The 17,165-nt window shown below is 44.4% G+C and overlaps 1 protein-coding gene across 3 annotated transcripts in view; it reads right to left on the bottom strand.

The window, feature by feature from the left end:
- WASHC1 (WASH complex subunit 1) overlaps positions 1–17,165 on the bottom strand; it is a 451,748-nt gene that overhangs the window by 197,956 nt on the left and 236,627 nt on the right. For all 3 annotated transcript variants that reach the window (XM_069228148.1, XM_069228149.1, XM_069228151.1), the window contains 2 exons: positions 6,159–6,270; positions 5,483–5,629 (listed from right to left, as the gene is read on the bottom strand). In XM_069228148.1, the coding sequence (XP_069084249.1) occupies positions 5,483–5,629; positions 6,159–6,270 (259 nt within the window). The remainder of the gene's footprint in view (positions 1–5,482; positions 5,630–6,158; positions 6,271–17,165) is intronic.

Raw genomic sequence — 17,165 nt, 5'->3', positions numbered from 1 at the left:
CTACCCATGTTGTTCACATGGCTAGAACACATTGTGGCTGCTGTTCATCATTGTTAAAGTTGGTAGCATAGAAGAGAGTGACATGGAGTGTCGTATAGTAGAATGGCAAAGAGTGGAGCAGAGTGTTCTAGAATGGAGTGGCAGGGAGAGTTGTGTATTGGAGTGGTGTAGTGTGGAGTCGAGTAGAGTGGCATACACTCGAGTGGACTAGCGTAGAGCAGACTGGTGTAGAGTGCTGCAGAGTATAGTGGCATAGAGTGCCGTGACATTGAATTCAGTAGCGTACAATACAGCATCGTAGAATGCAGTGGCGTTGATTAGATTAGTGCATAGTAGAGCGCAGTGGCACAGATTGGCGCAGAGTAGAATGGCCCAGAGTGCAGCGGTGCAGGGTGGTGTGGAGTGATGTAGAATTTAGTGATTCAGAGGGAAGTGGTCCAGAGTAGAATCAGAGGCATAGAGTGCAGTGGCGTAAAGTGGTACAGAGTAGAGCAGCATAGAGTGATGTAGAGTATAGTGCCATAGAGTGCAGTGGCATAAAGTGAAGTGGTGTGGAGTAGATTTCAGTGGTGGATAGTGCACAGTGTTGCAGGGTAGAATGTCAGAGTGCAGTGGTGTAAAGTGGAGTAAAATGGTGCAGGGAGAAGTAGAACAGAGTACAGTGACGCAGAGTAGAGTTCAGTGACAGTGCAGTTGTGTAGAGTGCAATGTCATAAAGTGGCATAGAGCAGTGTTTCCCAACCTGTGGTCCGGGGACCCCTGGGGGTCCACGAAGCCTTCTCAGGGGGTCCGCGACTGCTTAGAAAAGGAAAAAATATTAACAAATATTGACAAATTAGGTCCCCAGCTTCCAGTAATGACTCAGGCGGGGGTCCCCGTATTCCAATGATGATTCAGTGGGGGTCCCTGGGTTCCATTAATGTTAAAATGGGGGTCCTCAGAAACCAAAAGGTTGGGAATCACTGGTAGAGTGTAGTGGCACAGAGTAGATTGTTGTGGAGTAGAGGAAAGTGGTGCAGGGTAGAGTGCAATTACGTAGAGTGGCATAGAGTGTAATAGCGTAGAGTAAAGTGGTGTACAATGCAGTAGTGCAAAGTAGGTTAGAGTGGCGCACAGTGGAATGGCATAGAGTGATGTACAGTGGAATGGCATAGAGTGCAGGAGCACAGAGTTGAGTGCTACAGAGTAAAGTACATTGGCATAGAGTGCACTGGCATACAGTGCAGTGTTGCAGAGTGGCAGAGTGCAGTGGCATAGAGTGGAGTTGTGCAGAGTAGAATGGAGTGGTGTGGTGCAGAGTGCAGTGAATAGTGCAGTGGTGTACAGTAGAGGGGCGGAGAGTGCTTTGGCATGGCGTAGAGTGGTACAGGGTAGAGAGGCGTAGCGTGAAGGGGCCTAGAGAGGAGTGGTGCAGAGTGTAGTGGTGTGGAGTGGTGCAGAGTAAAGAACAGTGGTGTGGAGTGATGTAGAGTAGAGTGGCGTAGAGTGGAGTGTTCATGGTGTGGTAGCACACTGCCATTACAGACAACATATTTTCAATTGAAATGACCATTACATTTGCATAGACATACAGTTTTACTAATAAAACTATACAGAGCATATACAAAAATGTGTGGAAATTGCATCACCTAGTGTAATGATTTGTTTTAATCGTATTAAAGTATTTGATTCCAACACACTTCAAAAATAACAAAAAATTTGCATGCTCTGTGAGTTCATAATCCTGATATATTCTGGACTACTGACACAATTTAATTAAATGCTGTTGTGAGCAAGAAAAAAACTATTTCCTAGCTGCAGTATTCAGCAAGATTGTCACATAAATTCTCTCACTTTCAATTCAGAGAAAGAAAAGTACACAAGTGCCCTTGGAAGACAACGCCTGACATTTGATCTCCGTCTTTGAATGCACAGCAAACGTGAGTAGATCAGAACACGATTTAAAGGCCTGTTAACAGAAAGCAAGTTCGTGGAAGAACAGAGGAAGCATGGTTTAGGCAATAGGAAGGACAAACTGAACCTGGAGAGCCTAAAGCAAATAAAGCCAGAAAATGGAAAGCCAGAAAGTGTGAGTTACAAACCACAAAGCCAATGGTAATCAGCAAGCACAATGCATTCCTAGGTCAACTTTCTGAAAGTCCTCAAGATGTCTTTAGCAAACCGGATAGCTGTGCTGCGTGGTAGACTGCAAACTAAAAAGGTGAATGCCACGCAGTGACAGAGGGTCATAAGCTGATTAAACAGGCAAGTGTACCACTGAAGTGGAGCACAACATGGTGGGAATTGCACCAATCACTGGTTCCATGCCTGATCCACAAACCACTCAGACTCCTAAGCGTCCTGTGCCTGTGGACTGGTGCTTTCTTGATGTTCTCAAGAAACGTGGGTTGGCTTCAAATTTGTGAGTATTGTATTGCCCAAAATTCAAATAACTTGGCACAAATACAGGTAAAAAAGCATCTATAACTAAAGGGTATGATCTCCATTGGGTCTCTACATTAGTAAACCAATTGTATAAAACAATACACCTTTTAAATAGGTTCGAGTAGCATCATTATGTTAAAGGCACATGGAAGAGAAATGCTATTAATCCGCCCCAAGAACTGTCCGACTTTATATTAGGTATTGCAAGCATTAGTTTACAAAGAGGTATCAATGCCCTGTGTTAATAACACAATAAAAAAAAATAAAAAAACCTACTTAATATTTGAACAAACTAAAATCTAAAATTAGTCTGACAAGATCTTTTTATTAAATTATATATGTTTTTTTACTGGTGGTAAAATATAACTGAGTGAGTTATTATACACCTTGCCATGTACAGATTTCATTTTAATGGAGATATCCATATGTAAGGGACCTTCTTCAGAAGGCTTGAGTAGAACTTCTCTCCTAAGCCTCGTCTATGGTGGGCTATTTTCCTATTATTACCCACCTACTGAATCCTGTTATTGCCCAAGTATTGAGTTCTCAGATTTAGCCCAACATGGGAGCTCAATGATTTACCAAAGAAGACTGAACCCAGCTCACTGAAAGTTTAGTGAGTTCACTTTACACTTTTTAGTTACAGTTTCTATACGTTAGCTTAGGGAAAGTCTTTTATTGGTGCACCCGAGTCTCAGAAACCAAAGCACAACATTCCCTATGAAATGGTTACCCATAAGCAATGTTTATAGAAATTCTGGAAGCTGAACTTTCCTAATTCCTTCAGCAAAAAGAACTGAAAACTTGATATCCCCTTTGTCAGTGTCTCTACGGTACTGAACTCTATTAAGTCTACAGAAGTCAATTTCACAAAATACCTCTGGGGCCAGTGTAGAGGTTTGCCTATTGTTTGGGTACTCCAGTACCAAGAAGCCGGCTTGGTAGTTGTTGAAGCCCACGGATGGCAAAAGAGCTAGGGATTGCAGTAGATAATTCAGAGAGCGAATCCTATGCCTGTGGGAATAAGAGCTCCCCCCCATCTAAAGATGCTGACTAATTTGTGGAAATCAATAGCCACAACCAACTCCTGTGGCTTGAAAGAAAACATTTTTCAGTTCTTCTGAAAACTTACAAAAACTATGATACCTTATGGAGGGCCTTGATTCTGTGCCTGCATCATTATGGAGAACATGGGGCCTCGTTGGCCCTCGTGAACACCACATCCAGTTATTGCATTTTGAATGCTGTTTGTTCCACACTGGAAGAACAACTTCATAACTCTTGTGAAACTAACTCAAGACGACGTCTGGAGAATCTGACATCTTTACATTGTGTACTCGCTAATGTCATGTATCTTCCACCACCTTGTGCTTTTCACATGTTGTTATTTTTAGCTGCAGTGGCCTAGCCCATGATTCAACCATGTGGATGTCTTTATAAAGTGGTGTATTGTCATCTTCGAATTAGAAAAAACAAAAATGGACAAAAATGTTACACATTAGTAATTCAGTAGAACTAAATGTAGATAAAACCTTAAAAATGCTCATGTACGTCTCTGCACACAGTACACCACATACAGGATATCAGAAATGCCAAAGCTATGCATCGTCAATGTGAATAGTATTCTGCTAGGATTAAGATACAACTACATACAGGAGGTTTCTTGGCTATCCTTAGCTAAAATGAAGTCCTCGAGGCTTGGCTTATACATTTGGTGAAAGATGAAACAAGGCTGTCCACCATCTTGGGCAGCCATTGTAAAAATGAAGGTACCAATGCAGAACAGCAGTCATAATAGATGCCTTAAAATGAAATACTTATTGAAAGTCTTTTTAAAGATTAAAGAAGCAAAAAGTAAGAAACGGTTTATTAGTTGAGGGGCAGGGGCAAGTACCCACAACAAGTATTCACAATCCGTGTTGTGATGAACCACTAAAGTCAAGAGTGTTCCGTTATGTGTCCGGAGATGCTACATTTATGCCTGGCACAACGGAGTGGGTGGGAATGACTCTGGTGGTGCCCTAACCAATGGGTTAAAGGTTCTTGGGTCTAACCCTACCCATCTTGGGCATTTTCAAGACAGTCAAAGAATTTACCCACACTAAACTTGGGCTCAAAGAGTTGGGGGTGTGGGTGGTCTTGACACTCCAGCAGGATCTGACACTGTGATGTCAACAAGAGGCCCACTGTTATGGCTGTTGATCCTGCTAGTAGAACAGAGAAAAAGTCTGCTTTTGACAAAGGAAAGGTCTGCTTTTGAGAAAGGAAAGGTCTGCTTTTGAGAAAGGAAAGGTCTGCTTTTGACAGGGTCTGTGACGTTATTCAGGTCCTTGGGCCTAGCCCACAGGCCATCCTGGCATGGGCACAACACCACCTCCCCACACCCAAGGCCTCTTTTCCTGTCCTGGGAGCAAGTCCACACCTCATTCACGGCCAATGAAATGTTAATTCTTGGCTGGAAGAGGGGAGAGCGCAAAATACAGATTTAGCTTCCAGGGACATCAGGCAGGGCAAAGGTGACTTTTTAAAAAAGTAATCTTTCCAAAATATTTGTTACAAACTGACTTCTCCAGTGAATTAGGCTAGTAATATATATGTCAGAAGTCCAACAATTAAATATGTAGCTGTTTCCTAGGCAGATATAACACTTATTAAACATAATACTGAATGTCAAAGCTTTGCTATGGAACAGCCAACTCTGCTACGATGAAAAGAGCTTTGAGGTGCTAGTCACTGTATGGACATGTTTAACATTAACCTTTACAAATCCTACTTTTAAATACCAGGCACCTTACATTAATGGACAGTGAGGCTTACTTAAGGGTGATTTTTAAATATTTAAAAAGGAGGGTTTTATGCTTGTCAATGGGGCTTAATCGGGTGCAGCAAAAAGGCCAAACAAAAACGGTGTGGTTATGCAGAAAGGGCACATTTCCAACATAAAGAAAGGTATGAGCACTCTTGGAAAGGCAGTAACGTGTACGTTCCACCACACCATCACTTGTAAAGCTGAAGACCCTTAGATTGCCCTCACAAAGAACAAGAGATGAATAACTACCTGCAGGGCTTTTTCTTCTAGTAGCCGGTGCTTGCTTTGGATCTTACGTCGTGCCCGTTTCTGTAAACATGGGTCTTCTGCACCACTGAAAATGGAGCAGTACTGCTGCAGCTGGTCCGGGGCAGGGTACTTGGCACTGGAAAACACCTGTGTAGAGAACGTCTAAGTAAGTTCAAATTCATTCCAAAAAAGAAAGCAATTGGGCCAGCAGTCATGCAAGGTGTGAATGAAAACAAAAAGAAATGATGAGCTGGTAACTAGATTGTTCCCTTCCTTCTTCCAATATGTCACTTACCCATCAAACCATTAACTAGATTTCTCACATTCTCTCTTTCTTCTCTGTAATCTCTTTGGTAACCAATTGCAAAGTTTTGGATGTTTACTATCTCTTCCTCTGAGCGTAGGTCTTAGATTCCCACACCATAAACACTCCCTTTACGGTGTGGTAAAGATACAGTCTAACAAATCAGAACATCCATAAACACCCCTAGGAACCTAATGTTTTACATATAAGCTGAAAAAATGTCAAATTGAATTCACAAACGGAGGAAAACAATAGTTGATCCTCACTTATCCAAGCCTTCATATTTAGAAGAAGGAACTAAGGGTAAAACGAAGGTCCTAACTAGCTGGTGAATGACAGTATACATTGAGTCCACATCAGGTACAGGTTTACCTTGATGGCCTTCTTGCTTCCTTTTAACTTCTCGATCTTGGCCTGCGCTAGGGTGACCCTTTCGCTGATAGACTGGAGCTGACTCCTGTTGGTCTCCACGCGCTGTGAGATCCTGAAAAATTTAACATGGTAACAGTTGGCTTTTAATGAGCAGAAACACCACATGAGAGAAAAAACACACGCTGGCACCAAGACACATAATACACCAAGGTCTTGGTCAGTGTGGTAAATCCTTCATACGTGACTCTCAAAACTGACAGGAGCTGAACTTCAAAATATTTCTCCCAACTCACTTGTGAAAAAATACGAATTTATAAAAGGAATATTGATACCTTTGAAAATAATCTTTTATAACTAACTGTGCTTTGTGCTGCATTGTTAAAATCTAAAACCATTTAGAACTTTGCATGTGTCTATAAGGACTAGCTGTGAAAGTAACTTTCCCTGAGAAGTCAGGTACGCCCAGAACACAGACCTAGAAAAACATAAGCTCTTATCATATAAATATGGGAGAAATATAAATAGAAGGATCCACAGGCATTTGCAATTCTGAGGTTTTAAAAATGTTTTAAGCATCTATAGAAAGAGGGTCAAAAATTCGAAAATTTAGCGTTTTATGCAGCCACTGAAATGTTCAAGCAAGAGACTTCATTTTTGTTGTATAGCCCTGGTACTCATAGCTCATGAGCGAATTCACGTTCCCAGTGCTGGACACACCAGGCCAGATTCAAAACTATTTTAACATTAGTTATGCAGAATTCTGACCCAAAGTTTCTTAGGCCATGCACGACTAATGTAACCACGAGCTAGAAAGGTGCTGTGCTTGGCTTTGTTTGCTATGGGCCAGGCCCTCAGTAATTTATCCCTAAAGTATGTAGCCCTTGGACAACGTTGGCATTTAATGTGGCAGTGAGTGCTAATTTGTGTGGCCCAATGAACAATTGTGCCCCTGCATTTCCTTCATGGCGGAGCCTGTGGTCTCCACCTACTTCCAGATAACCCTGTGTCAAGAAGCTTTGTGAGAGTGCCCGAAAGGTCCTTCAAGATGGTGGCTGCATTCCGCTTTGTCAAGAGGGTTCCTGCTACTGCACAATACTGAGATATGTACTGCACTTTTACAAGGTAACTACTGCACAGATGAATCAAACCATGCACTGAGGTTGCCCACAATGCCATTCATAATCTTATGCACAAAAGACTAATGCAAAATGGAAAGTGTAATACACATCTTCTGCTCCACTGCGCACCACACAATTAAATTAGGAGATGTGCAGGGCAATCCTGTGGCCCTCAACTTACTTCCTCTACCTGCATTCATGAAGGTACTCTAGATTGTATGTATGCACATATGTGCTACCTGTGTAGTATGAACCTTGCCAAAAGGATCAAAGCAAAAGATACAATTAAAGAGGGATTCGAGATCTAGCTGGTTTATGAAAGTGGAAGTGGACTGCTACCTCAACTCTAAAGTGGTGCCTTCAGTTCCTTCCTAAATCTGAGCAGTGGTGGTGTGGGTCTGATGGATAAGGGGATGCACAAGGGGGCCCTGACTTGTGTTTTAAAAAAAATGTTTTTAGTCTCTAGTTTGATTATTTCCTGACTTCTAAGAACCTCCAGTGGTGGTGAACTTGTCAGCAGATAAGAGACGGTGCTGGTCATTATGGTTTGTAGGTCATGCGTTAGGTTTTTAAGATGGTGCTGGCTGATAAGGGGAGCCTGTGGAGTTTATTCAGTATGGATTGCTCATACGTCTTCAGACCACTGATAAGTCATGCTGCATTACTTAAGGAGAGCACTGCCACATCCAGATGCAAGAGTATGAGAGACTGAACCTCAGTTTCAAAGTCAATAAAACAGATTTACATTCTTAAGTAGAGAAAACCTGTACTACGTTAATTTGGTTTTCTTGGCAATGTGTTCCATGAGGGTGAGATCAGTGTTCACGTCAAACTCCTGTGACTTGGCACTGTGTTAAAGTCAGGCCTTGAATCCGTCCAGGTTTTGATTTTTAAAGTATTTTTGGATTAGTTGGCTGTTCCTTTTCAAGAATAGGAGGAATTCTGTTTAGGTAGGGTTGAGCTTCAGACCAGTCCTGAACATCCCGGTCAGAATGAGGTGCCAGCAGCATTTGAAGTGTTGGATGTCTGATGCTTATGAGAATTTCAAATAGAATTTTGTGGCATACTGGTAAATTCTGATGCGGTTATCAGTGAACGGAGTTCCAAAGGGCTGTGTGTTGAGCAGGGTTCTTCAACCTTTTCTGTAATAAGAGCTACTTCTGTGCAATGAAATTCAACCAGAACTACTTATTTTATTAGTGTTGTAACAATGTCCACATCAGACAAGATTACATTGGTTGCCACCTTTGCAAGATTACCAGTTGTGATCATCTCAGTGCACCAGGCAAGGTTGTCCGCAGTAATGTAAAAAAGGCTTTGCCAATTTTACTTAACAACCCTAGTTACAATGCCCCTAGCATCAAGGTAATATTAGGAGTAAAATGTCTCCCTAATGCTGCATCATTTACTCAAATATCAACTTTAAATATATTTCAGAAATTCAACCATTTATCTCTAAAGATCAACTTATGAATTTTCAAAAAGCAAATTTTCGTCTCGAATGCACTTTTTTCAATTTCAGTACACATATATTAATTGAACCAAAGACCTTCTTAATTTAATAGGATGGGCTGTACACAGGAGAGATACTGACAGGTAGCTGGAGAGCTACTAATAGCTCACAATCTACTTGTTGGAGAAGCCTGATGTATAGTTCAGAAATGATGGGGGGGACAAGGTGGACAACATGGACTATGGGGATACTATGGAGATTATAAGACCTTATTATAGGAGACTGAGGGTGTCCTTATGAAATAACCAGTGTTGGTTGGATAGGTAAAAGGAGAATCAGTTGACAGTTCAGCTCGTTCAAGACTTCAGGATTTCGATGACAAACACGTTTCTCATCTTCAGTAGCGCCTTTTCTAGGAGAGACTATTTAACCACAGATCTTTATCTTGTGAATTTCCTAAGGAGGCCAGACTGGATCTGGAGAATTTTCAAAAGCCATTTCCTTGTCCATTGGTAGGTGGCATCATGTGGCTCTGCATCGGATCCATCTCGCCCCAGATGTGACGTTGTGGCCACTATATCTTTGACACCTCTGAGCACATACATCAGTGCATGACGACAGTCGCAGAATCCAAATAAATGTCATGTGCCAATCTTTAGATGGGGTCTTAATAATGGATGTTATGAGTACATTGCACAGAATGGGGAGCAGGGTGAGACATCAAAGAATCTGTGTTTAGAGTCTCTACCAGGAGAGGCATTACTGAAGTTAAGTAACTTGTCCTTCTGATAAAAATGTCTAACCGCAGATTCCTCATTTAATGAATAGATAACAAAGCAGTACCTCCCCCTGTTGAATGACTCAAACCAAGAAATCCTGCCATACAAATCTTTCAAAATGCCGGTTCTGCTGGACCTGTCTATGCTGGCAGTAGTGCTTGGAGAACCTGTGGTGAGACACCCATGTTGCAGCCTGCAGATGTGTGAAACTGGCACAAAGGGTGCCAACGTAGGCTGCTGCCTTCGCTCTGGTGGAATAAGCTGCAGGCTTTCTAGAGGCTGTTTTTTGGCTAGCCCAAGAAAAGTTGATTGCACAGGTGGTGGTCTCTGGTTTGATCAATGAAGAAACTAAGGACCCTCTTGGGGTCAAGACAGTGGAGTAGTTCCTCCTCCCTGGAGGGAGGAAGCAGCGTGTAGAAAGTTGGCAAAGTAATGGATTGCCCTATATGGAAAGGTATTACTACCTTTGGTAGTAATGCTGGTTGTGTCTATTTGTCCTGGAAAAAAGTTGTGTAGGGATGTTGAATGTGCAAGCCCTGAAGCTCACTTACTCATCAAGCAGAGATAATGCCAGTAAGAACATAATTTTCATAGTTAGCAGAGGTAGAGAACAGATGTAAATCACTTCCAAGGGTATGCACAACGAAAAGATGAGAAACAAATTAAGATCCCACTGCAGAATCACAAAAGATGTTGGCTAGAACATATGGACCAATCCCTTTAAGAAACGCATAACAAAATTCGAAAAGGGATGACTGATCAGGTAGCCGTAGAAAGGCCAAAACGACTGAAAGATAATCTTTAACCTTCACAAAAGCAATGCCTTGCTGGGTTAGAAAACAGCAGAACCTCAGATAATGCTGCCTGTAAAGATTGAATGTTACAGGTGGAACACCAGACCACAAACTTATAGAGGCGTTCAGCATATATGGTCTGTGACCACAACACACATTTCAGAACACCTGAGATGCACTGGTAAGCCCAAAGGGGAGCACCGAGAACTGAAAGTGCAGGTAACGTTTTTGGGATTACAGGAGGGGGATGTGAAAATCTGTGTCCTGCAGATCCAATGCCACATACAGTTTCCTGGATCCAAGGTAAAATGAGCTTGTGCCAGGGTCAACTTGTCGTTCGGGAGAAAGAAGTTCACAAGGCGTATATTGAGGATAGGATGGAGGCACCAGGAAATAATGGGAGTAAAAGCCAGCCCCAATCAATGATGTCTGCGCCCAAGAGAGCTCACATCTCCTTAGAGTATACATACGTGAACCTGCAGGAGGCACTGTGGTGCTGGTCGCATCACAAGAGATGAAGAGTATGGAGCAACCGTGCTCCACAATCTTAAGTGCCAACTGTTTGGATGAGAAGCTCCTTCACTAAAGAATGTAGACGGTGATACAGCCTCCTACTGGGTGATTGTGCTGTGCCGATGGTGACTTAAAGCAGTTTTGTGGCGGGGGAGAAGGGTGGACTGATGTTTGGGTACATCACTGCCTGTGGAGGCTTTAATGCTGTCAGCATGATTCCCTGCCTCCACCTCTACCTTGAAAGGACTGAGAGGGATGCCCTTGCTGATGGACGCTGTGGCATTGCCTGTGCTGGTATCCTCAACAAAGTTTCAAAGAGGCAAAGTTAGTGCAGGAACTACTGAAAAAGTTGTGCTTCCCCTAGGGAGTGGGTGGTGGCCTTACTGTATTTAAATCTCTCCAAGGTTGAGTCCGCCTTTCCACCCAAGAGCCTAGAGTTATCAAATGGCATGTCCATTAAAAATAGCAGGATATCATTTGAGAAACCAGTGGAGCGAATCCAGGCATGGCGCCCAAGCATCAAAAACCAGCTGGCCCCAACTATCCTGACCAGACAGTCAGTAGTGTCCAGACTGCATCCTGGCCATCTGTAATGAGATCTTGTAAGGTTGGCCAGATGTCATCATGGACAGCTGTCAAGGTGTCTGCCACTCCCACAACACATGAGGGTACCTCCCTGAGAGGCAACTAGTGCTGAATGATCGAAGTACAAGGCTGCAGATGAGAACATGAGCTTGGCAAATGTCTCCATCCATTTTGATTTCCTGTCTGGTGAAGTGGGGTTGAGGGTGTTGGGGTTGAGTCTACTCAGACATCATCACCATAAGCCCTGCAAAATGAAGGACCACCATACATCAACAAACGCATGACTTCCACCGACTGACCAGGCACCTACGATCCGCCTCCCTCTTTCTCGCAGACACCCCCGGACCTGCTGAGGCAACAGCAGAGGATGCTCCTTTGCACACCTGGTGGCCAAAGTTTGGAATGACCTTGCACTGCACCTCAAGGCAGCCCCATCACTCCAGCAGTTCAGGAAAGAACTCAAGACCTGGCTGTTCGAATTAACATATCATCATGTTAGCAGCTAGCAACTCCTGTGCCTTAAGACCCTCATGGGTGATTTGCCATGCTCTACAAATCTCTGATCTATTTATTGATTGAGCGGTGCAACAGTATTCGAAGGCACAAGTTATCTATATCTGTCAGAGGAGGGCATTGTCTAGGATTTGTAAGGTAGCTGCCTCCATGTTGCATTGTGATGTGAAGTCATGCACAAGATGGTTGATGTGATACTGGAGTTGTACACAGAATGTTTTTTCACATGGTTTTGATTGTTTATAAGTAAAGTACACAATACTAGGCCAATGTCTGCCAATTAACTAACCGATTCTACAAATGGGCTGGAATGGGCCTCATATTTAAGATGCACGCTTGGTACTCATTTACAGTAATTGTTTGTAAAGTTAAGATGTTGCAGTTGTACTTGTTCTCCACCCACCTTCTCTCCAACTTAGTTATCCAAACCCTAGGACATTTTAACAAGCTAAAAAGACCGAATAGCAAATTAGTATAAGATATGAGCCAATGATATTAGGGAGATGTTGATGTGCTTCTAATGCACACACCTTAAAGACTATTCTTCAACTGTTCCATATTATGATTTTAGAAAACTTCAGTTTATACAGTAACATCTGTCTCGTGGCATCTTTGATATTTCTCATTCCTATCCCACATTTTAATCTACTCAACTATGCAACTGTGTTTAGTAGCAAATACGCATTTTCTTTTACTATTCCAGAAGCATTTGTTCCTAGACTTTAGAATGTCAAAATACTTTTAGTCACATCACTGTCATATTTATGGGCCGGACCCAAGAATAGGGTCATTTAGGGGCTGCAAAACAGATAACTACAGTCAACAGTACTCTGGGATGAGAGATTAAAGGTAAGGCACTCTCTGTTGAAAAGAGGGAGTAAGACTTCAGAATCCAGTACACTGCCGATACAAAATTAGTGGTACGCAGAAAGTAGGAAAGGGTTTCTGTGACTCGTTCACAGCTACTGTTTGTTCATGTGAGTGGACTTGGTGTAAGGAACAGTCTCTCAATGGGGATTTTGTTCATAAGCAGATTCGAGGGACATTACAATTATAGAAATCTAAGAGCAGAGGCTAAGGAACCAGAAAGATGTGTGGAATGGGAACACAGTAACTGGGTAAATGGCTGATCAGAGGTTTGTAAAGTGCTGGTTTTCTGCAGGTTGCCTGCATCAAGAACATTTCCCTTCAACACCCTTACAATTCTATGCAAGGTGAATAAAGTTTCCTTATTCACACATCTAGCTCCTTCACACAATTAATGGGAACAGATTACCAAGCAGGAGATGATGAAGAACAAGTTACTTACCTTCGGTAACCCCTTATCTGGTCGAGACATAGTCTTGTTGCAGATTACTTACTTTAGAATCTCCCCTAGGCATCAGTCTGGATCCAGAGAGTTATTCTTGAGCAGTATCCCTGCATGCCGCCAGGTTGCGTGGGTCGGTTCTGCATCCGTTGTCGGTGTTGTGCGCGCCGGACATGAACTCACGGTCATATACAGGCATCACCCCAGCACGCTGATGTCAGTTCCTTTTCATGACTCCAAACCAGAAGCGCAGAACCATGATGAATGCTGACCACTGGTGCTTCAAAACTAGGGCCCTGAAAGGAAGTCCCTGTCCCTAGAAATCAGTTTGCAGAGCCGGGAGGATGGGTGGGTCAAGTAAGGAATCTGCAACTAAAATATGTCTCTACCAGATAAGGCATTTGTAGGGAAAGTGCCCCTTTTGGCATAGTTACCTCCCAACTTTTTGCCTGATATTGATGGTAACTTGACAGTGTGTGTGCTGGAATCCTGCAAACCAGGCCCCAGCACCAGTGTTCTTTACCTAACCTGTACCCTTGCTTCCTCAATTGGAACACCCCTGGCACATAGCTAAGTCCCTTGTAAAAGGTACCAGTGGTACCAAGGGCTCTGTGACCAAGGAGGGTCCCTAAGAGCTGCAGCGTGTATTATGCCACCCTAAGGGATCCCTCACTAATCACATGCACACTGCCATTGCAGATTGTGTGTGCTGGTGGGGAGAAAAAGATAAAGTTGACATGGCACCCCTACCAGGGTGCCATGCCCACAAACCACTGCCTGGGTTTGCCAAACCACATAGGTAAGCCACCCCTCTAGCAGGCCTTACAGCCCTAAGACAGGGTACACTTTACGACAGGTGAGGGCATAGCTGCATGAGCACTGTGCCCCTACAGTGTCTAAGTCCATTTTTAGATATTGTAAGTGCAGTGTGGCCATATTAAGTACATGGACTGAGAGTTTGTCATTATGAACTCCACAGCTCCAAGATGGCTTCACTGAAGACAGGGAAGTTTGGTATCCAACTTATTAGCACAATAAACCCACACTGATGCTAGTGTTGGATTCATTGTACAATGGACACAGGGGACATATTAGAGATACCCCTATATTTTACCTAACCCTTTAGTGTAAGGCTGACCAGTCTGAGTCAGCCTGCCACTAACAGACAAGTTTCTTACCCCATGGGGTGAGAGCCTTTGTGCTCTCTGAGTCAGGAACAAAGCCTGCTCTGGGTGGACGTGCTTCACACCTCCTTCCTGCATGAACTGTAACACTTGGCGGTGATTAGGTCTCCTGTTACAGTGACCCAGGCCACTCCAGCTAGTGGAGATGCCCGCTCCCCGGACGAAGTCCCACTTTTGGTGGCAAGTCCGGCGTGAAAATTAGGTAAAACAGGGACGAGTGACCACTCCAGCTAGGACCACCCCTTAAGGAAACCAGAGCTGAACCGATCCCTTCCCTGCAGAATCCTCCTTGGTTTGGAGGACAGGGACCAATAGGGTTAGGAGTGTGTCCCCCTCCTCAAACAGAGTGGGCACAGGAAGAGTGTAGCCACCCTCAGGGACAGTAGACATTGCCAACTGCCTTCTGACCCCTGTAACGCTCCCAAACATAGGATTTAAGGGCACTCCTGAACTTAGCTCACCAGATTCCAGGCGACCTCAAGAAGAAAGACTGCTAAGCTGACCTCAGCATAGAAGACTCAAGGCACCAACTGACTTGGCCCCAGCCCTACCGGCCTGTCTGCAGCTTCAGAAGCCCCGCTACAAAAAGGCAACACATCCTGCAGGATCAGTGACCTCTACCAACCCCGAGAGGACTGCCTGCCCAGCAGAGGGCCAAGAACTCCGGAGGACAGCAGCCCTGTCCACAATAAACTCCAAAAAGGACTCCAGAATTGCCCCGGATCCGAGAGTCCTGCCCACTCTGCACTCAGCGCCCACAGGCCAAGTCCAGGTGGCCCACCAGGTCCAGAGCAGGTCCCCAGGCAATTCGGACATTGTGTCCACCCTGGGTTGACCCCTCCTGGCCAACACGACGACACCTGCAAGCCTAAATCCAGAAGACCCCCCCCCCCGGACCACAAGAGAACCAGATACAGATACCCGATGCCCAAAGGTACCCCTGCACTCACAGCCCCCTGGCCTTGGGGAATCCGACTGACAGTACAGCAACGTTCAGCAGGCGGCCCTCCTTTTTCCAGCCTCTGGTTTTCCAGAACCGACCCCCTGGACCCAGCCAGTAGCATCTTTGTGACCCCCGGGGTCTCCCTACTGAAAAGCATTGGGAGCCCAGCACTGTGTTTGCACCTTGCACTCGGCCGCCCCTGTGCTGCGGAGGGTGTGTGTTTGGTGCTGACCTGTGCCCCCCTCACCTCCCAGGTGCTCACCTAAACCCCTCAAGTCTGCCATCCAAAGTCACGGGTACTTAGCTGCCAGCAGATCTGTTTCCGAGGGCACCCAGTATCCATAGGATCCCATTCTAAATCCAACACAAACTTTGACCTCCGCAACCGGACTGTACTGAAAATTGCACTGTGTCAACTTTTGAAAGAGAAAAGTGTTACTTGCCTGTAAACAGTTTTATTTGCCAAACCTAAACAAAGTGCATTTTATACATATGTTTGATACATACTTACAACTGTACTTACCTGCAACAAGAATCATTTGGTTCTAGAAATAAAGTAACAAATATATTTTTCCTATATAAATATATTGGCCTGGAGTTAGTCATTGATTGTGGCCTCATTTCTTGACTGTGTGTGTGCAACAAATGCTCTGCACTACCCTCTGATAAACTTATCAACCTGACCACACTACCACAAAAGAGAGCATCAGTATTATCTACTTTAGCCTCTGTAAAGCCTCTGGCTATCCAATGGACTCTGTACATTATGGGCCTCATTACGAACCTGGCTTTGCGCACTACAGCATTGCCGCTGTCTCGATTACGAGGCGGAGACAATGCTGTAGGCTGTTTCCTCCTGGGCCAGCAAGCGGAAACTGTGGTTTCTGCCTGCTGACCCAGCCCGAAACTCGTAATGAGCCCGGGGGGAGGCAGCCACAATGGCATCAACTTCCCCATCTGGATTTCGGCAGACGGTCTTTTCTGTCCGCTGAAATCGTAATGAGGCCCTATATCTCATTTTGATATAGTATATACAGAGAAAGCTTCCTACAGTGTTATCGAAGGTAAGTAACTTGTTAATTTGATAGAGACTTCTAGTTGCAGATTCCTTACCCTAGAATAGATACCCAAGCAATACCAGCCTCGGAGGTGGACTAGGAAGTCCTGTAGGACCGAACGGGCAAAGTATCCCTCCCTTTGAACCTGACTGTCAAAGCAGCAGTGTTGGTGAGTGTGTGCAAGGATGCCGACATTGCTGCTTAACAGATGTCAAGGACTGGAACTCCGCGTGCTAATGCAGTGGTTGCAGCTGTCACTCTGGTAGAGTGCCCAAAGCAGAGCCCTGCTGGGCCAAAGAAAGTATCAACAAAAGGACCACGAAAAGAGGGGCAGAGAGGAGGTCAACCAATCTGTCTGTGCCCCATGCCACAAATTTGTTCCAACGACAGGCGTATACCGTTTTGGCGGAGGGAAGTCTGGTTGCCAAGATAACATTACAGACTTTCGGCAGAAGGTCAAAAGCTGTCAAATGCCACTGCTCAATCTCCATGCAAGAAGGCGGAGACTGGATAGGATCGGGTGGAAAACCTTCCCTGCTCCTGCAAGAGAAGATCCTCCTGAAAGGGCAGTTGAATTTGGAGGATCGACGGCCATGCTCAACCGTTCAGGATACCCGATCCTTCGTGCGAAGTCCAGACCCACAAGGATTACTTGGGCCTGGTCGTTCTTGATCTTCTTGAGACCTCTGTACAGAAGTGGTATGGGTGGAAAGGCACATAGGATACCTGAGATCCACTCGCGGCAAAAAGCTTCGCCA

This window comes from Pleurodeles waltl, chromosome 4_1 (assembly GCF_031143425.1).
Source record: "Pleurodeles waltl isolate 20211129_DDA chromosome 4_1, aPleWal1.hap1.20221129, whole genome shotgun sequence".
In the NCBI taxonomy this organism is placed as follows: Eukaryota; Metazoa; Chordata; class Amphibia; order Caudata; family Salamandridae; genus Pleurodeles; species Pleurodeles waltl.
Note: the sequence above shows the minus strand (reverse complement) of the source record. Positions and strands in the feature narration are given on the sequence as shown.